Source organism: Xenopus laevis, chromosome 3L, assembly GCF_017654675.1.
Source record: "Xenopus laevis strain J_2021 chromosome 3L, Xenopus_laevis_v10.1, whole genome shotgun sequence".
Lineage (NCBI taxonomy): Eukaryota > Metazoa > Chordata > Amphibia > Anura > Pipidae > Xenopus > Xenopus laevis.
This window is the reverse complement of record NC_054375.1, coordinates 8011451-8032480: the sequence shown is the minus strand read 5'-3', so window position 1 is coordinate 8032480 and position 21030 is coordinate 8011451. Positions and strand designations below refer to the sequence as shown.

General features: G+C 43.9%; 2 protein-coding genes across 6 annotated transcripts in view; one reads left to right on the top strand and one right to left on the bottom strand.

Moving 5' to 3' along the window:
• The window catches only part of LOC121400953 (interleukin-17 receptor A-like), a 1044048-nt gene that overhangs the window by 1002134 nt on the left and 20884 nt on the right, over positions 1-21030 (bottom strand). The window lies entirely within an intron of this gene.
• Positions 479-5449, top strand: LOC121400981 (caldesmon-like). Of its 2 annotated transcripts, XM_041585348.1 has the most exons (11): positions 479-520; positions 1510-1735; positions 2194-2235; positions 3095-3164; positions 3264-3303; positions 3430-3517; positions 3613-3666; positions 3758-3817; positions 3965-4038; positions 4128-4698; positions 5270-5449. In XM_041585348.1, the coding sequence occupies exons 3-11, from the start codon at positions 2203-2205 to the stop codon at positions 5318-5320; spliced, it is 1041 nt and encodes a 346-aa protein (XP_041441282.1). In that variant the 5' UTR covers positions 479-520; positions 1510-1735; positions 2194-2202; the 3' UTR covers positions 5321-5449. The 2 variants fall into 2 exon arrangements, with proteins under 2 accessions (XP_041441282.1, XP_041441281.1); XM_041585347.1 differs by lacking the exon at positions 479-520 and having other exon boundaries at positions 1473-1735.

Here is a 21030-nt window from a genome sequence, read left to right as displayed (position 1 = left end):
GGCACCAATCAGCTCTCCAACACTTGGATGCTCCATTGGGGTAACAGATTAGGAGACTGGTATATTTTTCGCAATTTTAAAAACAAACATGAAATCATAAGTGTAGGGCTCAGGCCAAGAGCACCCGGCCACGTGGATTGAACGGTGAGCGACTATAGAACCCAAAGGCCTAATTATAGTTGGATTGGTGGGAGTTTAATAGACAAAGAGGATATAGCCGCTACGGGTGCTGGATATATGTATATATAATTTGTGTGCTATGAACAACAGCAGCAGCACTGATTGGAACCCTGGCTGATGAATGAATGGATCCAACAGACTCAATAGGCCACACATACAAAGCAATGCTCAGTGTACTTAATAGGCTGTGTATGTACTGCACATCTAATTAGAAATAAATGCCATATAAACCTCACTCATCAAAATGGGAAACTTGCCCTTTAAGAGCAGGGAACAGAGGTGACTTCACCCGGGCGTTGTGACAGTTGGTTCAGTCCGTTGGTTGGCCCTGTGGTGAGAGGTAAGTGGACTTTCCCTCTGGGAGACTTCTTGTCAAAAAACTTTATTTTAGTGCAAAAAGAGGCAGGAATTAGGGCAATGTTTTCCCCCCAGACTAGTGGGTGTTGCGCCTCCCACTGATTTTAGTGAATTTGAAGGTTTTTCCCCTAAAATGTGCTTGGGAGGAGCCTTTAATCTTAGTGCTGGTTGGGAGACACAGACCAGGATTTGTCAGTTACACAGGACTGTCGCAAATATTCACATTTATTAATGAAGGGAACATTTGGGGACCCCTGTACCTCACCATAAGCTGCTTCATTTGTGTTCCCAGTACTGACAGGCTCCTTCGAGATTTGCCCCTCTGCCCCCTGGTATCTGCCCCCAGCCCTGCTCTTATGTACCAACATTGTAGCTAAATACATGTTCCCTTTATCCAAGTCTGGAACTAGGGGTGGGAAGCAGAGGCACGTGCCATGGGGACAGTAGGGGGTGATAGTAAATGAGTGGGGGACATACAGCAGGTCCCAGAGAAGAGAGGTGACTTTACCCATAGGGATTTGACAGTTGGTTTAGTTCGTTGGTTGGCTCTGGGTTAAGTGTATATTCTCTCCAAGACATTTTTTTGCCAAATATCCCTTATATTAGTGAAAAATGAGATAGTTGGTGACCCCCAGTCTGTAACTAGGGGTGGGAAGCAGAGGCACGTGCCATGGGGACAGTAGGGGGTGATAGTAAATGAGTGGGGGGGACATACAGCAGGTCCCATAGAAGAGAGGTGACTTTACCCATAGGGATTTGACAGTTGGTTTAGTCCGTTGGTTGGCTCTGGGTTAAGTGTATATTCTCTCTGGGGTTATTTGACAAATAACTTTTACTACAATAAAGAAAAAGGGCCAGGACCTGACAAAGCTCAAGTTTAGGGACAATAGATCTCTGCCTTCCTCTGTATTATATAGGAAATATTAAGCACTAAATTCATTAACTTGCCTTTTTATTCTCTTTTCTATACAGATTGCTACAGAGCTTTTCCTGCTTTTTTTGGACTGTGATTTTGCTGTTACACCTGCCTGATAACACCTGGGTTTATTTTTGGCTTCTCCATTGTTCAGTCACATCCATCTTCATCTGAACAGTGTAAGAGAGAGCCAGGGGTTCCTTAGGGAGACCCCCTTGGGGTGCCCCGGCCTTGTGCCGCCCCCAATTTATTTTTTTAACATCGGAGAATCTTCTTGAAGAGGTAAATCTTGCAAATTCAACTGATTCAGCACATGATTTCTTCTTCAGCAAATCTGCCCTAAATTCACTTGAGGGGGGTCCCACGTGGCTTTGTGCATATGAGCCCATACGGTTACTGTATATGGGATTTATAAGAAGCCAATCCATCGCTATCAGCAGCATTAATAATACAAATAGGGGAATATACATAAGGAAATAATTGCCTTTAAGTTTACTTTTAGTATGTTATAGGATGGCTAACTCTTAGCAACTTTTCAATTGGTCTAAATTAAAGTTTTTTTTATATAGCTGCTGAATAAAAAGCTAAATAACTCAAAAACCACAAATTATAAAAAATGAAACCCAAGTACAAATTTTCAGAATATCACTCTCTACATCATACTAAACGTTTATTTAAAGGTGAACAAACCCTGTAACCGTGACTTCATTTTGCCTGATTGTGTCCATTTGTCCCTTTAGGTGTCGACGATGGAGGAGATAACGATCAAGACATCTCTCCTGGTAATGCCTCAGTGTAAAATAAATCCTCTCTCATCTGAACTGCTGTTTCCCTTTCACTCTTCTATAAAAGGGGAAGGAAACCTAGTTGGCGCAAAAACCCTCCCCCCCTCCCGTGTGTTGCCCATCCTCCCTCCTCCCCCCTGGCCTACCCGTCCCGCTGGGTAAATGCCCCTAACTTGTTACTTACCCTTCTGAGCAGGTCCAGTCCAGGGAGTTCACAGACGACATCTTCTTCCACGCGATCTTCCTGCTTTGACCTGCGCATGCGCAGTAGGAGCATTTCGCCGGTACGATCTACTGCGCATGCGCCAAAAGTACTTTGTGACTTTCGGTGCATGTGCAGTAGATCCGTACCGGCGAAATGCTCCTACTGCGCAAGCGCCAAAACGCCGTTCACAGCAGGAAGAAGATCACGTGGAAGAAGATGTCGTCTGTGAACTCCCTGGACTGGACCTGCGCAGAAGGGTAAGTAACAAGTTAGGGGCATTTGCCCAGCGGGACGGGTAGGCCAGGGGAGGGTGGGCAACACACGGGAGGGGGGGAGGGTTTTTGCACCATCTAGGTTTCCTTCCCCTTTAAGCAGCTGTCTGTCTGTCTGTCTGCACTGCTTCCTTTTATACATACAGGTGGGAGCTGCCATACCATTTTCCTCTGTGCGGGTAGAACTGACATCCATGAAAAACAACCACTACATTTATTTCCTTTTTTCAGAATAAAATCTCCTTATTCCTGCAATATTTGCCCCATAGAAACCCCAAACCCTTTTCTGTCTCTATTCTCCTCAGATCCAGACTGACTGTGAGCAGCATTTAGAGCCATTTAGTATTCTGTCCCTAATGCTCTTTCCTTTCACTTACAGCCGCTGTACGTCGTCCTGGAGGACTTCAGGGAGGAAGACACCGACTTTAAGGCCCTTGCCTCTTATTACGGTAAAATCCTATTTTATTTATCAGTTCCTACGTTTTATTATACGTGAATTCCTTTCCCCCTTTAGCTCAGTATTTAACATAAATGTGTTTTTCCCACAGAACATCACTACCGGGTCTACTATGGCAAGAACGTCGTCCTGTAAGTAAAACATAAATGCTCTTATTACATGTTGGGAATCATTTGCTATTGCCCCAGGGGTAAGTGCAAGGGCAATAAGGCTGGAAAATGTTTTTATTAACGCTCAGTGATATTTTTCTTTTTCAGAGAGGACTTTATTCTTCGATATTTCAGCGACCCGAGGACGACGCACAGAGACAACATTTATGAGTACTGGGTGTTGATCCATTATCTGGTATGTAATGCAGAATAGATGTCTAGATAAATAGAGAATAAATGATATTAGATTGCCAGCTCTTGTGTAACGCTGCTACTTTCTTTATGTTACAGGAAGTGCTCGAGAGGGAGTGTGTCGCCCTCTACAGTGAGGAGTTGCTGCCTCCTGTAAGTGTCACTATTATTATAGGAGAGGTTATTATTCACTGTGTGTCTCTATAATAATTATATTATTAACATTGACTCTCTCCTTCCACAGGAAGCATCATCGGAACACTGGAGATGGGGGCAGCATTTCGAGTATCTGCGGCTGCAGAATGTAAGTTCCCCCATCACATGGGAATCCCACACCCTCACTGCCCTCAGCGTATAAAGGTACTATTAGCAGCACATATACAGACATAATCATAACTGTCTCCTTTCTTTCCCCTTTGCTCCTATCCTTGTGCCTCCCCTGCACCCGCAGACTATCCAATGGCACCTTCACCAGCTTGCCATGACGCTCTGGGAGAGGGAGCAGAAGCTGCAGGAGGCTGCTGGGTATGTATTTTGCACTAAACACTTTCAATTACGCTTACTGCCACTTTACAATAATGACAATAATGACATTTATTTCCCTTCAAATCTAGTGAGGAACAAAATGCAAGTCCTGCAGCTGAGGGAGAGGAGGAAGGAGCTCATGCAGTGGAGGAGGAGAAGGAAGAGGGAGCTCCTGGAGTACAACAAGCTCCTGCAGCAGAGGAGGAAGAGCAGAGAGAAGAGGGAGCTCCTGGAGAACAAGCTCCTGCTGCGGAGGAGAGAGAAGATGGAGCTCCTGGAGAAGAACAAGCTCCTGCAGTGGAGGAGGAAGAGCAGAGAGAAGAGGGAGCTCCTGGACAACAGCAAGGTCCTGCTGCTGCAGAGGAGGAGAGAGAAGAGCGAGCTCCTGGACAACAGCAAGCTCCTGCTGCTGCTGAGGAGGAGGAGAGAGAGGAGGGAGCCCCTGGGGAACAACCAGCTCCTGCACCGGAGGAGGAGAGAGAAGAGGGAGGCCCTGGGGAAGAACAAGCTCCAGCACCGGAGGAGGAAAGAGAAGAGGAAGTAGCAAAAGAACGAGCTCCAGAGGTGGAAGAGACCTTCGAAGATCCTCCGGTGGTAGAAAGGCCGACCCTCCGAAAACGGGTCAAGAAGGCCATAATGAAGAGGCTCCGCAGGGTTTGGGTAATGTATCAATTTACTGACAATTACCCTTCTTCTAGAGATACCTCATGTTGTCCAATGCAGCTCCACCTTACTTCCTGCTCTTCTGAGCATTTTCAATCAGAACAATAGAAAGGAAGTCATACACCCTGTCTGTTGAGCCCGCAGGCTGATCACTTTGAGGGCGCACCCCATAGACCAATGTTTGGCTGCCTTTAGGGTGTAAGAGGTTGCTGACAGGGATCTAAGTCTGCAGATAAAGTGTTGATTGTATAGTAGGCCAATAACAGGGGAGGCAGGTAACTCTTACAGGGCTGCTGGACATCTGGCTTAGATATCCACCTTTGGAAATGGGTTGCCACTGGCTAATGGACTGGCACCAGCTGATCAAAGAGTATAAAAGAATAAATGGCAGAGGCTCAGACTGAGATTCATAAGAGGCCCTGACATTCCATGTGTAGAGAGACCCAAACAGTCCCCAAAGGCCCAAAAATAGTGCGCTCTTAAAGCAACACTGAGCCTTTTATATCATAAAGAAACAAGTGTTTGTCTTTATTCTTATCTTAACATTTTCTAAATCTTTTCTTTTCAGCATTCCACCCAAAGACTCACCTGCTGCCGCCGACCCACCACCACGGCCTGAATCCTTTCCTTCCAACCTACCTATCCCGAGAGCGTATGTCTGTGTGTGTCTGTCTGTTATGTACAGGAGGGAGAGTGGGGGTTATGTACAGGAGGGAGAGTAGGGGGTTATGTACAGGAGGGAGAGTGGGGGGTTGTGTATAGGAGGGAGAGTGGGGGTTGTGTATAGGAGTGAGAGTGGGGGGTTGTGTACAGGAGGGAGAGTGGGGGTTATGTATAGGAGGGAGAGTAGGGGGTTGAGTATAGGAGTGAGAGTGGGGGGTTGTGTACAGGAGGGAGAGTGGGGGTTATGTATAGGAGGGAGAGTAGGGGGTTATGTACAGGAGGCAAACTAGGAGGTTGTGTATTGGAGGGAGAGAAGGAGGTTGTGTACAGGAGGGAGAGTAGGGGGTTATGTACAGGAGGGAGAGTAGGGGGTTGTGTACAGGAGGGAGAGTAGGGGGTTATGTACAGGAGGGAGAGTGGGGGTTATGTACAGGAGGGAGAGTAGGGATTTGTGTACAGGAAGGAGAGTGGGAGTTGTGTACAGGAGGGAGAGTGGGGGGTTGAGTATAGGAGGGAGAGTAGGGGGTTGAGTATAGGAGGGGGAGTGGGGATTATGTACAGAAGGGAGAGTGGGGGTTGTGTATAGGAGGGAGAGTAGGGGGTTGTGTATAGGAGGGAAAGTAGGGGGGTTATGTATAGGAGGGAGAGTGGGGGTTGTGTATAGGAGAAGGTTGAGGGGGGTGTATAGGTGAGGGGTGAATAGGAGGTAGGGGTGTATAGGTAGGGGGCGGGGGGCGTCTAGCCATGATCCAGGGTGTAGAACCGACTGCCGTTTCTAGGAGTCAGGAAGGAATTTTTACCTTCAGTGCAGATTGGCCCCCATAGCACTCTAGGGTTTTTCTCCTTCCTCTGGATCATCCACTGTTAGGGAGGCCCAAATATAAATTGCCTATTAATTGTAATAAATCCTGTGCTCACCGCCAGGTTTCTCCATAAATATGTCTCTGTGTTTTTCTTTAATCCCTATGGTGAATATTGAGGGAAGGGGCTCCTGTGCCTCGTTCTACTAAAGATGACTGAGCGGTTGTGTGAGGGTAAAACTGGGTGGTGGTGCTGATACAGGGGTTTAGTTGAAGAAGGGAATGGGTTAATATCTCTGCAGGGTTAATTGATTAATATGTACATGACGGGGCTGAAAGACATAGGGACACATACTGATCTCTAATGATTGGAGGGAACTAGAATATTGCTTTACTCCATAGGCCACAATGTAACAGCATTTCCATTCAAGTCCAAGGCCCCTTTCTTAACACTGGAATTCCATCCACTTCCCACCAGCCTATTGTCACTATACCAGACATTTAGTATATGAAGGAGCTTGATATTGGCCAATGACTAAGCTGCATTTGTTTTTTGGGTACCACTTTCTCCAGGTTATGAGACGTCCTTTTGGGGTGGGGGGTTCCTGCTAAAGCGATTGAGTTAAAAACATTGGTGGCCTGGGGCCCTAAGAGTTAAAAACATTGGTGGTCTGGGGATCTAACAGTTAAAAACAATGGTGGCCTGGGGCCCTAAGATTTAAAAACATTGGTGGCCTGGGGCCCTAAGAATTAAAAACATTGGTGGCCTGGGGCCTAAGAGTTGTAAGTGGAACTGAGATGAAATCCTGGAGAAACGCACAGAAACCATTAAATGGAAAGTAAAAGATTCTTTAAAAAAGTGCAAAAAAAAACTGATAAAAGAAAGAGGAAAGAAGACAAGTGAAAAAGGGAAAGAAGAAAATATTTAGTGGAGTATAAAAACAAATTGGCCAACAGGAGCAGTTTGAGCAGGAACAGCGAGGCTTTAGCACAAGTCGATAGATGAAGGGAAGAAAATAAAGGGGCAGGTAACAAGCGGAGAGGCTTCTGTGTTTGTCATTTAAAGGTGGGACTTGTCTCCGTGGCTTTGTGCAATCCTTCCTGAGAGGCTGCAACACACACATACATTTCTGGATTCTTATCTGCTGCTTGTCACATGAATTAAACATACAGTAGCACAAAACTATTTACTGCCGGCGGAGCAGAGCCGGGGAACCTCGGGCAGATACACTAATCTCTCAAAAAGTTCCCTCACCCTCCTGTTATCCCAACAAAGGGGCCTCGGAACCCCTCGTAAGTTCATGCGAATCACCTGCTTATCCACTCGTCCATTAAAGGGGTTGTTCAGCTTTCACTTACCTTTTAGTAGGTTATAGAATGGTGAATTCTACGCAACTTTTCAATTGGTCTTCATTATTTACTTTTTATTTTTTTATTTACCTTTTTTTCTGATTCTTTACAGTTTTCTGATTCTTTTACAGTCACTGACCCCATCTAAAAACAAGTGCTCCGTAAAGCTACAAATGATCTATTATTGCTCTTTCTAATCACTCCTCTTTATATTCGGGCCTCCCTTATTCATATCGCAGGCTCTTATTCAAATAAATGAATGGTTGCTATGGTAATTTGGACCATAGCAACCAGATATTGGAAACTGCAAACTGGAGAGCTGCTGAAATGCTTTGATTTGAATAAGAGACTGGAGTATGAAAGGCAGAGGCTTAAATAGAAAGATGAGTAATAGAAAGTAGCAATAAAAATTATTTGTAGCCTTACTGAGCATTGGTTTTAGAGGGAGTCAGTGACCCCCATTTGAAATCTGGAAAAAGTCAGAAGAGGGCAAATATTAAACGAAGACCAAAAAGTTGCTTAGAATCGGCCATTCTATATAATACTAAAATGAACTTAAAGGTGAACCATCCCTTTAATATAATGGCCCCACCCTGGGGTAGAGTCCTGCGTGGAAACAATTTTTGAAACCCGGACCTGTAACCCACACCCACATTTTTACCTACCTGACCCGCAACTGCCTGATCTGCAAACTGATCCGCGACACGCTGACCACCATAAAGCAGGAAGTGTCGTTGCTGGAAACGGGAAGTGATGTCATCATTAGTGGGCTAGGCAGAAAAAAAAATTTTTAAAAACATTTTAAAGGAATAAAACTTGGTAAGATCCACAACTTGACCTGCAAACCCTCAGACCCCCAACCTGCATCTGAAAGTCCTTCCTACAACCTACAGGTTCGCTGCTTATTTGGGGGGTACAAAGGAATGATAGAGTTGCTTAAGGTTGATAACCCAGGTAGTACACGGAATCACTGTACACCAGCATTCCACACACATTTGGCCTGACTGCTGTCCAAGACACTCTCATGCAACGAAGACTACAATTCATTGAACATAACAATTTCGTAGTTGAGCTACTGGAATTTGTGTTAACCCACAATTACTTCACCTTTCACAGTAAATATTTCCACCAATTAAGGGGAACCGCAATGGGCAGTACATGCGCCCCCTCTTATGCCAACATTTCCCTGGGCTGGTGGGAGAGCAATATGGTGTTTGGAGAGGATCTGGCTGAATAGACTCAGTACTTACCACTTTGGCTGCGCTACATACACCACATAGTATTAATATGGACAAGCACAAGCCTAAAGTTCTTCCAATTTGTGGATAAACTTAATATTAATCCCATTCATTTGAAGGTAACAGCACAAATCAACAGCAACACTGTTAACTTTTTAGATACTCAAATATTTCCAGATCCTACAAATAACAATAACATAGCGACGTCTGTATATAGAAAGGAAACAGCCACCAATAGTCTGCTCCATGCACAGAGCCAACACCCCAAAAATACCATTCAAGGGATTCCAGTAGGCCAGTACCTAAGAGTAAGAAGATTGTGTAGTACAACTGACAAATTCAAAATAGCGGCCAAAAAATTATACTGGCGCTTGACAGAACGTGGATATAGTCACAATTCCCTTAAAACAGCCTATAAGAGGTCATTGGATACTGAACTGGTTGGGCCACCCTTAGCAGCAATAACTGCAATCAATCGTTTGCGATAACTTGCAGCGAGTCTTTTACAGCGCTCTGGAGGAATTTTGGCCCACTCATCTTTGCAGAATTGTTGTAATTCAGCTTTATTTGAGGGTTTTCTAGCATGAACCGCCTTTTAAGGTCATGCCACAACATCTCAATAGGATTCAGGTCAGGACTTTGACTAGGCCACTCCAAAGTCTTCATTTTGTTTTTCTTCAGCCATTCAGAGGTGGATTTGCTGGTGCGTTTTGGGTCATTGTCCTGCTGCAGCACCCAAGATCGCTTCAGCTTGAGTTGACGAACAGATGGCCGGACATTCTCCTTCAGGATTTTTTGGTAGACAGTAGAATTCATGGTTCCATCTATCACAGCAAGTCTTCCAGGTCCTGAAGCAGCAAAACAACCCCAGACCATCACACTACCACCACCATATTTTCCTGTTGGTATGATGTTCTTTTTCTGAAATACTGTGTTACTTTTACGCCAGATGTAACGGGACGCGCACCTTCCAAAAAGTTCAACTTTTGTCTCGTCGGTCCACAAGGTATTTTCCCAAAAGTCTTGGCAATCATTGAGATGTTTTTTAGCAAAATTGAGACGAGCCTTAATGTTCTTTTAGCTTAAAAGTGGTTTGCGCCTTGGAAATCTGCCATGCAGGCCGTTTTTGCCCAGTCTCTTTCTTATGGTGGAGTCGTGAACACTGACCTTAATTGAGGCAAGTGAGGCCTGCAGTTCTTTAGATGTTGTCCTGGGGTCTTTTGTGGCCTCTCGGATGAGTTGTCTCTGCGCTCTTGGGGTAATTTTGGTCGGCCGGCCACTCCTGGGAAGGTTCACCACTGTTCCATGTTTTTGCCATTTGTGGATAATGGCTCTCACTGTGGTTCGCTGGAGTCCCAAAGCTTTAGAAATGGCTTTATAACCTTTGAAATTTAACTCAGGTGTGATAAACCACAGTTAAGTTATTTTTTAACAAGGGGGGGCAATCACTTTTTCACACAGGCCCATGTAGATTTGGAGTTTTTTTTCTCCCTTAATAACGTAAACCTTCATTTAAAAACTGCATTTTGTGTTCAATTATGTTATCTTTGACTAATAGTTAACGGTTTTTGATGAGCAGAAACATTTAAGTGTGACAAACATGCAAAAGAATAAGAAATCAGGAAGGGGGCAAATAGTTTTTCACACCACTGTATAAGACACATAGTAGGTAAACACTGGCACATTCTTCAACAGGACGCTGAGCTTAATAAAGTAGTAGGTGACAAACCACTTATAACATTTAGACGGAGCAGAAATCTCCGTGATCGCCTTACACAAAGCCACTATGTGAACCCCACAATGGGCACGTGACTTACCAACAGACTAAAAGGCTGCTACAAATGTGGTAACTGTGTAACATGCCCATTTATTTGCAAAACAACTGAATTCACCAGAAAAGTGGATAACGTACAACACCGTATAGATAAATTCATTAACTGCAAAACACAAGGCGTCATACATATGATGTGATGCCAATGTGGTATGGAATATATAGGTAAGACGACCAGAGAATTCCGACGGAGAATTATGGAACATGTTGGCGATGTTAGAAATATAAGAAACGGGCGTGGCGTGATGTGGTGCTGAGCAGACGCGTGTAGAGTCAGCTCCCGGCTCGTATACTCTAACTACACCATTCACACAACTTCTAACATCCTGAAATGGGCAAAAGTGGCAAGAAACCACCGTCGACCACCTCAGCATCCAGTCACAGTGGTCGAAACGACATGACCAGATACCTGGACAGACGCACCAAACACGGGGCCTTTACAGGAGGAATCCAAGATGGCTGAAGCAGCGAGACGCAGCCCAAGCCCGGCAGGATCTACGGCCTCAGGGTTCAGCTCAGCATCTCTATCAATGGACATACGCACTATTCTAGCCAATCTACCGACTAAAGCCGACCTTAATGCAGTGGCGCAAACAATTCATGAAGCCCACAAAGCAGATTTAGCGGAAATTAGAGCTGACTTACAGGCTATGGGAGATGCACAATCACAACTCGACTCTAGGATGGAAACGGCCAAATCCAAATGCAACGTTCTCATCGATCGAGTTAACAATCACCATCGCTTTGTCTATTCGCAGCGCAAACATATGGAAGACCTCGATAACAGAGGCAGGAGGAACAACCTCCGCATTCGGGGTATACCAGAGTCGGTTCCACAAACAGAACTTCGATCCACGGTATGTGTCATATTTAATACTATATTGGACAAAGCAACTACTGACCCTCTGGAGCTAGACAGGGTACATAGAACCCTAGAACCCCAGAGATATAGATCAGAGAGACCCAGGGATTTTCATATGCTGTGTACATAATTTTACGTTTTTATCCAGCTTATAACGCACATCTGATTTACCCACAACTGCTCAAAGATTCTCCCCATAGAATCGACCCCAAAGAACCGGGATATTTGAAACCGCACTCTGTGTGCTGGACAAGGCACCTTAACCGAATGACCAGATATATCGGCACAAACTATTGGATTTTATACATACGAACTGTTCCTTACAGACTCAATACTATCCGACGGCCTATTTGAGTTAACAGCGAACGTGGGGTGGTCAATGGCGCAGTTGCAAGCCCCTTGGAGCATTCAGCATCGTTTATATGTTGGAGCTGACAGCCCAGCTCGTATAGTTATGGGCCCTGGAGCACTCTTTACACCTACTCTGAACAATACAGGAATAAAGATCCATCAGCACGATACACGTATAGAAAACCCACATCGTAGCTCATAAGAACAGCTGCAAAGTACCGATAGCTATTGTAGATAAATGGAACAGGAGGCGTTTGATCCTCTGTGGGGGACATACCGCACCGTAGCTAAAACAATACACCTACCAACAGCACAAGCACCGGTTTTAGAAGACTTGAAGACGGATGTAGCTTTAATGGACTTTCTCCATATAACCTCTACAGTTCTCCTTTTACCATTTATAAGTATACCTTTTGTATTCTTGTTTACTTCCTTTAAGGCAGGGTTTTTTTTTAGTTGAGTTTCATCAGGGTGCTTATCCTGAATATAAGTTTGAAAAATGCAGAATTATACAGGGACAAGGGCCCAAAAGCATTCAGTACAATTGTTATTAAAGAAACCTTGTAGTTGCAGAGAGGAGGCTGGCGGGGTATCCTATAGATTTCTTAGACTGGTACCTGGGAAGTAGATACAAATAAATAAAAGCCTACACCTATTTCTACTACCTCGTAATACCTAATAATAACCACTACCCCCTGCCTCCATTCACTGTATAAACCCAGTTATCTATATCTTTCCTACCTTTATGAAGAACCCCATTTCCTCATCCTTTAATTGAAAGGCAAGTGGTCAATAATAACTTGAGTTCTACTTCCATTAATTATACTCACTCTGTTTTATAGTTATTTTGTTACTAGTTATTTTTACTTTAAGGATGGACGCACTCAATTCTTATTTGGTGTTTCACTATAAAAAATCAAGCACAAGCCGGGACAGACCTCTTTTTGGTCCCACCACCTACAACCCCCTTTAGTGGGCAGCCAGGAAGTTAAGACCGTATGATCTTACACGTACGGGAACTGGCTGTTTTTCTTTCATACCACTTTGTAATATCTCTTACAATATGAAAAGTATTTATGTTCTGACTTTTCTTTTCACTTTCTCCTTCTAGCCAACTACTCACGCCAATTATTCCATCCACATATGGAGCACGAGTTGGAGGTACCAGACCTCGTCCACCCCTATTTCCTGATGGCTAAGGTAAAACATATGTACCCTCAATGTGAAAGGTCTAAACACCCCTTACAAACGCCACAGACTTAGCCAGGATATGAAACGCTTACATGTTCACATTATGCTCATCCAGGAAACGCATTTTAAAAGGGGACAAGTACCAAAATGACGGTTCAAAGGGTTTCTCCACGTTACACACAAGTAAACTCTACCCCACTAAAAAAAGGGGTACATCGATTTTGGTTTCGGATACCCTGGGATTCTCCCCACTTGATGTGCGAGCGGACCCCCTTGTGTTATTAAAAGGTCATATCAACAATCTCAAATACACTATAGCCTCAGTATATCTCCCTCCTACAGAACAACTACCAGCATTAAAAGACTTCATCTCAGTACTAAATGAGTTTGGGGAAGGCACCTTGGTAATAGGAGGCGACTTTAATATCGCACTTGAACCCAAGCTTGATTCCTCAACAGGTCTATCGAGCCTTTTTCGCAAAACCCTGACTACAGCTAAAAATTTACTTACAGACACAGCCCTGATTGACTCTTGGAGATTATTGAATCCATCCGAGAAAGATTACACATACTTCTCACACCCGCATAATGTCTATAGCAGGTTAGATTACATATTCATCACACACAACGACATTGCTCTGATAGAAAAAGCTATAATCAATATTATATCGTGATCAGATCATGCACCAGTACTGTGTACTCTTAATCTCCCTCAAACTCCTGAAAGAGCTTCGATGTGACTCCCTTATTAAAGACCCAAATCTAAAACAAGAAGTGGTTAAAGTATTACGTGTCTATTTCTAAAATAATACAACTGAAGATATGGACCCCTGGATAATCTGGCAAGTGCATAAAATCGTTATTGGGGGTGAACTCATCAAACTAGGTGCTAAAAGAAAAGCAGAAAAAAACTCAAGCATTACCAAGATACACAACGTACAAGCCCAACACAAAAAGTCTAGTACTCATACAATACTTACTGAATTAACGAACGCCAGAACACAGTTACGAAACACATGCACAGCGTTCACCGAAAAAGTGATAGACGTGAACAAAAGAATGTTTTTTGAACATGGAAATAGATGTGGAAAATTCTTAGCCTCCACTTTGAAGCAAAGACGAGCACAACAGCAGATTGAATCGTTAAAAGATAAAACAGGCAGATTAGCACACTTGACATCAGATATAGCAGAAATTTTCAGGGATTACTATACCACACTCTATCAATTACCCAACACCAAGCTTTCTGGCCCGCAAATTACGCAATTTCAGGACAAAATACGTTCATATTTAACAGAGGCTGGCTTGGGCAAAGTAACACAAGAACAGTCACAAGAATTAGATGCCCCTTTGTCCAAAGCGGAATTCTTGCTGGCCATTAAAGAGGCTAAAATGGGAAAGGCTCCGGGTCCTGATGGTTTCACCATTGCCTACTATCAGGAATTTGGAGATCTCTTGACCCCTCACCTTACAGCAGCAGCCAACTCTATAAACTCAGAGAAACCAATCCCCAAAGAAGCCCTCGAAGCTCATATTTGTCAGGGCCCGAAGGCTCTGTTGTAGTGTGGACCAAGGAGGAGACAACAACACCAAGTTCGCGGTACAAAAGGATTTATCAGAAGAATAGTCGTAATCAGGCAAATGGTCAATACAGGCAGCAAGGATCAGAATCAATGAAACAGGCAAGAAGTCGGTACACGGATAAGCAGAATATCTAGAATCACACGCAGGAACTATACAAGATAGACCTATAATTGGGCAAGGACAGAAAGGGCAATTGGAAATAAATAGTCCAAGGTTGGCGCCAAAACTTGACGCAGTGACGTCATGACGCCGACGCATTCCGTCGGCGACCAATCCTGGGGCGACACGTTTCTGACGCAGTCATAATATGACCAGGAAGAGCTGCATGGTGGAGCAGGAGGTCGCCATCTTGGATGTCCCGTGGGGTAAGTTCTTCACTTTCCATTACAATATTTCACTTATACATAAAAAATGTAAGGACCCACAAGATCCAGGGGGTTACAGACCTATTTCTCTACTGAATGTAGATCTTAAATTATATTCTAAAGTTGTAGCGCAAAGGATCCGGGGTCTCCTCCAAACTCTTATTAATCCAGAACAAGCTGGTTTTATACCTGGTCGTGAAACAAGATATAATACCAACAGGTTGTTTGCCCTTATGCACCATTCTCAAAAACAAAAGATACCGCTGATGCTTTTATCAACGGACGCCGAGAAGGCTTTCTACAGGGTCAATTGGAATTTTCTTATAGAATCACTCAAAGCAATAGGAATAGGTCCCAAAATGCTCATTTGAATCTCAACACTATACACGGCACCCTCAGCTAGGTTGAAGGTAAACGGAACCCTGTCGAACCCTTTTCAGATCCGTAACGGTACACGCCAGGGATGTCCTCTGTCGCCCCTTCTATTTGCAATTTCGATCGAAAGCTTTCTTAATCGGATCAGGCACAATCCGGATATTAAGGGTATAGAAGCGGGAGGTAAAACACATAAAACAGCTGCACATGTGATCTATTGTTTTTCCTCAGCCACCCACAGGTCTCTTTACCTAACCTACTGGCACAATTCAATCAATGCAACCGGTTTAGTAATTTTAAGATTAATTTGTCCAAACCATAAAGACGAATTACGAAGACCTATATGACAAAGTACGGCATGATTTAAAGCAATGGGAAAAACCCTCATTTTCATGGTTTGGAAGAATAAACATAGCCAAAATCTTACCAAGATTTTTATACTTGTTCCAAACTATCCCATATCCTCCACCTAAACAAATTCTTCCAAATCTTTGGAGGCTGATAGTACAATACATTTGGAACCGTAAAAATCCCAGAATAGCGACCTCGAAGCTAATAGCAATGAAATCAAATGCAGGCATAGGTCTCCCAGACTGGGATTCCTGTCTCAAAGCGGCACAGATTAATCGCTGCGTAGACTGGGCATTTTACGGACCCCACAATCTATGGGTTTGCATTGAACAGGAATCAACGCAAACGCCTTTATGGGCACTTCAGTGGCTATCACCCAAAGACAGACTTCTCCTAGACAAAACAGACACAAAGTTGATGTATACCCTGCACACATGGGATAACCTAACTAAATCCGGAAAGTGGGTGGGCACACCAGAACGATTTACTCCAATTTTTGGCAACAACTCACTCCCACCTGGATTACATCCACGACCTTTCCACCACTGGCCACTAAAGTTGTACCAGGGGGTTTACTCCTTCCTTTCAATCAATTATAAATAGGCTGTAGCTCACCTTTAGTATATGTAGGTGGATTCTCCTGCAAGGTGTCCTGTGTCCACACCCAAATTAATACAGTCAGTATTATAATAGAAAGCAGGACAAATCCAATGCAGTAGCTATGACTGCAAAGTGCTTTTATTGGGGAAAAGTGCTCCACAACATGTTTATCCTTCCTTTCAGGCTCAACTGTCTCCACATGGGACCTTTTATTTCCCAATATGAAACCCATTCCTTTGCGATAATTTCCGATTCAATCAAATTAAACATTTTATCATTATACAGCACTTACAATCCACCACTAAATCCCCCCCCCCCACTGCGATAGAACTACTATGGACATCCACGTAGAACGATTTCTCATATATATAAAAGCATATTGAATACTAAAACTTCACCAAATCATATCTTCAAACTTAAATGGGAAGAAGAATTAGGTCTTACAGTAGAGGAAGAAGAATGGCAGAAAATGGTTACACTAATACACTCAACTTCATGATGTTGTAAAATACAAGAACTGAATTACAAAATATTAAGTAAATGGTACAGGACACCGGTAAAATTAGCCAAAATTTATAACACATTATCTCCACATGTTGGAGATGTAACACGGCACAAGGTACCTTATCGCTTATCTTCTGGGGATGCCGATACTATCTGATTTTTGGATTCAAGTTAGAGAAATTATTAAAGTGGTTACAGAGGTGGAGATACCTAATGCACCCCTACACCTACTCCTGCACCAGACTTCTAAACCGATACAAGTGTATCGGAAGTCATTAGTACCAATTATGTTAGACATGGCAAAGGCGTTAATACCTCAAAAATGGAAACAAACTACAGCTCCTTTAATCACTGATTGGCTAAATAAAATTTCTGAAATCGAGCGATTTGAAAGTTATAAAACATCAACCACACAAGACACACAACGATAATCTCAAAAGTGGATTAATTGGCTCAATTTTAAAGAAACAGATGAATACAAAGAGCTTATACGAGCATAACCCTGACAAGTTTAGGTATTTAAGCCCCCCTCATACATTCATACCACCTATCACTCCTGATGTGGCGTTTGGGAATAGAGGACCTTTCCGGTTGAGGAGACACATCCTAAAAGAAGATTTTACAATTACCTGCCATCAATTGTTGAGCTTAACGCAGTGGACATAAGAGGCTGCTCTCCCTCCCTGAAATACGGAGTATAAGAGGTGCCCCATAGGGAGACATGACTTGTAATGGGCGTAACCTCCTTTATGGAGACACTACTAGTACCTCTCCCTTTACTTACAAACTCCAACAGACTAGAAGGACCTCTGCTCTTTATATTCTTCCCTTTTTCTGTTTCACTATCCCCTATTCCTTTTCCCTCTCTCTTTACTCTGGGGCATAGCACTTGAATCTGTCAGACCTCCATTCTCTAAAGTAATTTTCATATTGAGAAGCGCCACTATGCGCAAAGTACAGGACCTCTATTTAAACCGGTAATTGAGACGCAACCAGCACCTATGCCCCTGAAGAAGCCGTTTTAACGGCGAAACGGGTCGGGAAGCATAGGTGGACGGTGGGGGAGCAGCTCCCATCCGTTCCCAACATAGGTAGGCAGAATTGACTACGGGTGAAATTGGGAAATAGAAAGGAGGGTACACGGTAAATACTAATGGCTGTTACTGCTTACGGCCATATTTAGCGGCTATTTGATTCCCTCACTTACCATCCTATGCGGTTTTTAATCTATGTGTTTTTAAGGCAATAGCCCTGCACTACCTATACTGATTGATGGCAGCGGGTCTGTACATATTTGGTTTGGTGTGCTGTGTGGGCATGGCCTATTATATTTGTGTAATTTGGTTTTACAAATAGGTATTAAAGGCTATGTTTTAAGAGTCTGATGACTTCATAGTGTGATTTAGCTGTTCACCTGAACTGGTTTGTAAGAGGGCGGAGGGTTGTTCCGTGTACTACCTGGCTTAACAACCTTAAGCAACTCTATAATAAAAAAAAACCTGCGGGTGTGATTAGCCTCTTTCAACTGATTTAATCCAATTTATCCATTTTTTTTGGGGGGGGGGTTCCCAACACCCTGCAGGGCTCTATCCTGGGGTACTCAGACTCTTAGGACTGCCCTGCCTGGGAGCACAGGGAAAATGGCACCAATCAGCTCTCCAACACTTGGATGCTCCATTGGGGTAACAGATTAGGAGACTGGTATATTTTTTTTTTTACCAATTTGAATATTCTGTCCTTTAGAAAAGATCAGGGCAGATAGACTAATCTTTGAAAAAGTTCCCTCACCCTCCTGTTATCCCAACAAAGGGGCCTCGTAAGCCCTAATGGAGGAGCGGCTGTGATTGAGTGGCATTGCACCCCTGGCCAGGGTCGGACTGGGGGCCCCGGGGCTGCTGTCTGAGCCGGCACACTGCGCTGCGGGCAATACAGGAAGAAGGTGCGCAACTGATTTTGCCCTTCGTCGGGGAGTCACTGCAGGAAAAAGGTGCGGATCTGGGGCCCACCGGGTTTTTTCCCGGTGTCCCGCCGGCCCAGTCCGACACTGCCCCTGGCACTACAACATAGGCAGCCTAAGCTTAATGATACTTACAAGGGATTAGCCATGAGAATCTCCTTGCACTTATCTAACATACACATTACAGGGCCATTTTGGCAGCAGCAGTTCTAGGGGGGCACAAATTGGACAGGACATATTTGTAGCTGGTACTGCCCAAGCCCAGTGTAAGGGGCGCATGTCTGCTTAATCTGAAGTAGGATTTGGGGTGGGATAAAGGAAAGTAAAATAATACTATGGGTGTTATTGGGTAGATCCCCTCCAGTAACCCAATATTGAAACCTATTGTCCCTTGGCCAGGGTGCCATGAACCAATCCATGTTGTGCACCCAGGTGTCCCTTACGTAGGCTTGGGTTGGGTTCCATGAGCAGGGACTCCAGGGAGCAGAGCTTTCCTTGGGGAGTCGGAAAATGGGGGCAGCTGCCCTGGGTCCTGGGCATGACAAGGTCAGTGGGTAGTTCATGCCAACGGCACAATCTCCTGGTTATCGACTTGTCCATTAAATGGGCTGTTCACCTTTAAAGAGGTGGTTCACCTTTCAATTAACTTTTAGTAGGTTATAGAATGGCCAATTCTACACAACTTTTCAATCGGCCTTCATTATTTACTTTTTATTGTTTTTTTATTTACCTTTTTTTGTGATTCTTTCCAGTTTTCAAATGGGGGTCACTGACCGCATCTAAAAACAAGTGCTCTGTAAAGCTACAAATGAGTTATTATTGCTCTTTTTTATCACTCCTCTTTGTATCCAGCCCCCTCCCCTATTCATATCCCAGTCTCTTATTCAAATAAGTCAATGGTTGCTAGGGCAATTTGGACCCTAGCAATCAGATTTTGGAAACTGCAAACTGGAGTGCTGCTGAATAAAAAGCTGCTGAATAACTCAAAAAACACAAATAAAAACCATTGGCAAATTGTCTCAGAATATCCCTCTAAACATCATATGAAAATTCAAAAGGTGAACAACCACTTTAGGTTCATTTTTTTTATTATTAGTGGTTTTAGAGTCATTTAGCTTTTTATTCAGCAGCTCTCCAGTTTGCAGTTTCCACAATCTGGTTGCTAGGGTCCAAATTCCCCTAGCAACCACACATTGATTTCATTAAGAGACTGGAATATGAATAGGAGAGGCCTGGATAGAAAGAGGGGTAATAAAAAGTAACAATAACAATACATTTGTAGCCTTACTGAGCATTTGTTTTTAGATGGGGTCAGTGACCCCCCATTTGATATCTGGAAAGCATCAGAAGAAGGCAAATAATAAAAAAAAGACTTTAAAAAAATAAATAATGAAGACCAATTGAAAAGTTGCTTAGAATTGTTTGTTCTATAACATACTAAACGTTAACTTGAAGGTGAACCACCACTTTAATATGAAGGCCCCACCTAACGGTAGAGTAACCCCACCCACACCCACATTTTTACCTACCTGACCCGCAACTGCCTGATCTGCAAACTGATCCGCGACTCGCTGACCACCATAAAGCAGGAAGTGCCATTGCTGGAAACCAGAATTGATGTCATCAGAAGGGGGCTAGGCAGAAAAAAATACATTTTTAAAGATCCACAACTTGACCTGCAAACCCTCAGACCCCCAACCTGCATCTGAAAGTCCTTCCTATAACCTACAGGTTCGCTGCTTATTTGGGGGGTACCCAACACCCTGCAGGGCCTCCACCCTGGGGTAGAAAAATAGGAAAATAGGAACAGCCAGGAATGAAGTAACCAAATCCTACAATCGGGCATTGAACCCGTGACCTCTCCGTCGTTTGATTTAGAATTTTGGCACCAGGAGCGACACGTCTGCACGCCGGCGTCACTAGGCTGATGTCGTTGTCCACGTGGCGGCTATGGGTGTCGCCATCTTGGACGCTGCGCTGTAGAGGAGCGGTGAGCCATCAGGTGCTCCTGACAGCAATGCCCTCTCAGTGGGAGGCCATAAGTACCCACTTCTCTCTCGGCAGCCCTATCTCTAACCCCCTTTTGCTCTCACCTGATTGCTTTCCATTAAGGACAACAAGTTTTTATTTGTGTGATTCCTCTTTATGCTGCATTAGCTTAAGGGGGTCGAGTACTCTCCTCTCAAACTGTACTCTCCCCTCATACAATACTCTTCGCTCATTCAGTACTCTCCCCTCATCTGTACTCTTCCATCATACATTACTCTCCCCTCATCTGTACTCTTCCATCATACATTACTCTCCCCT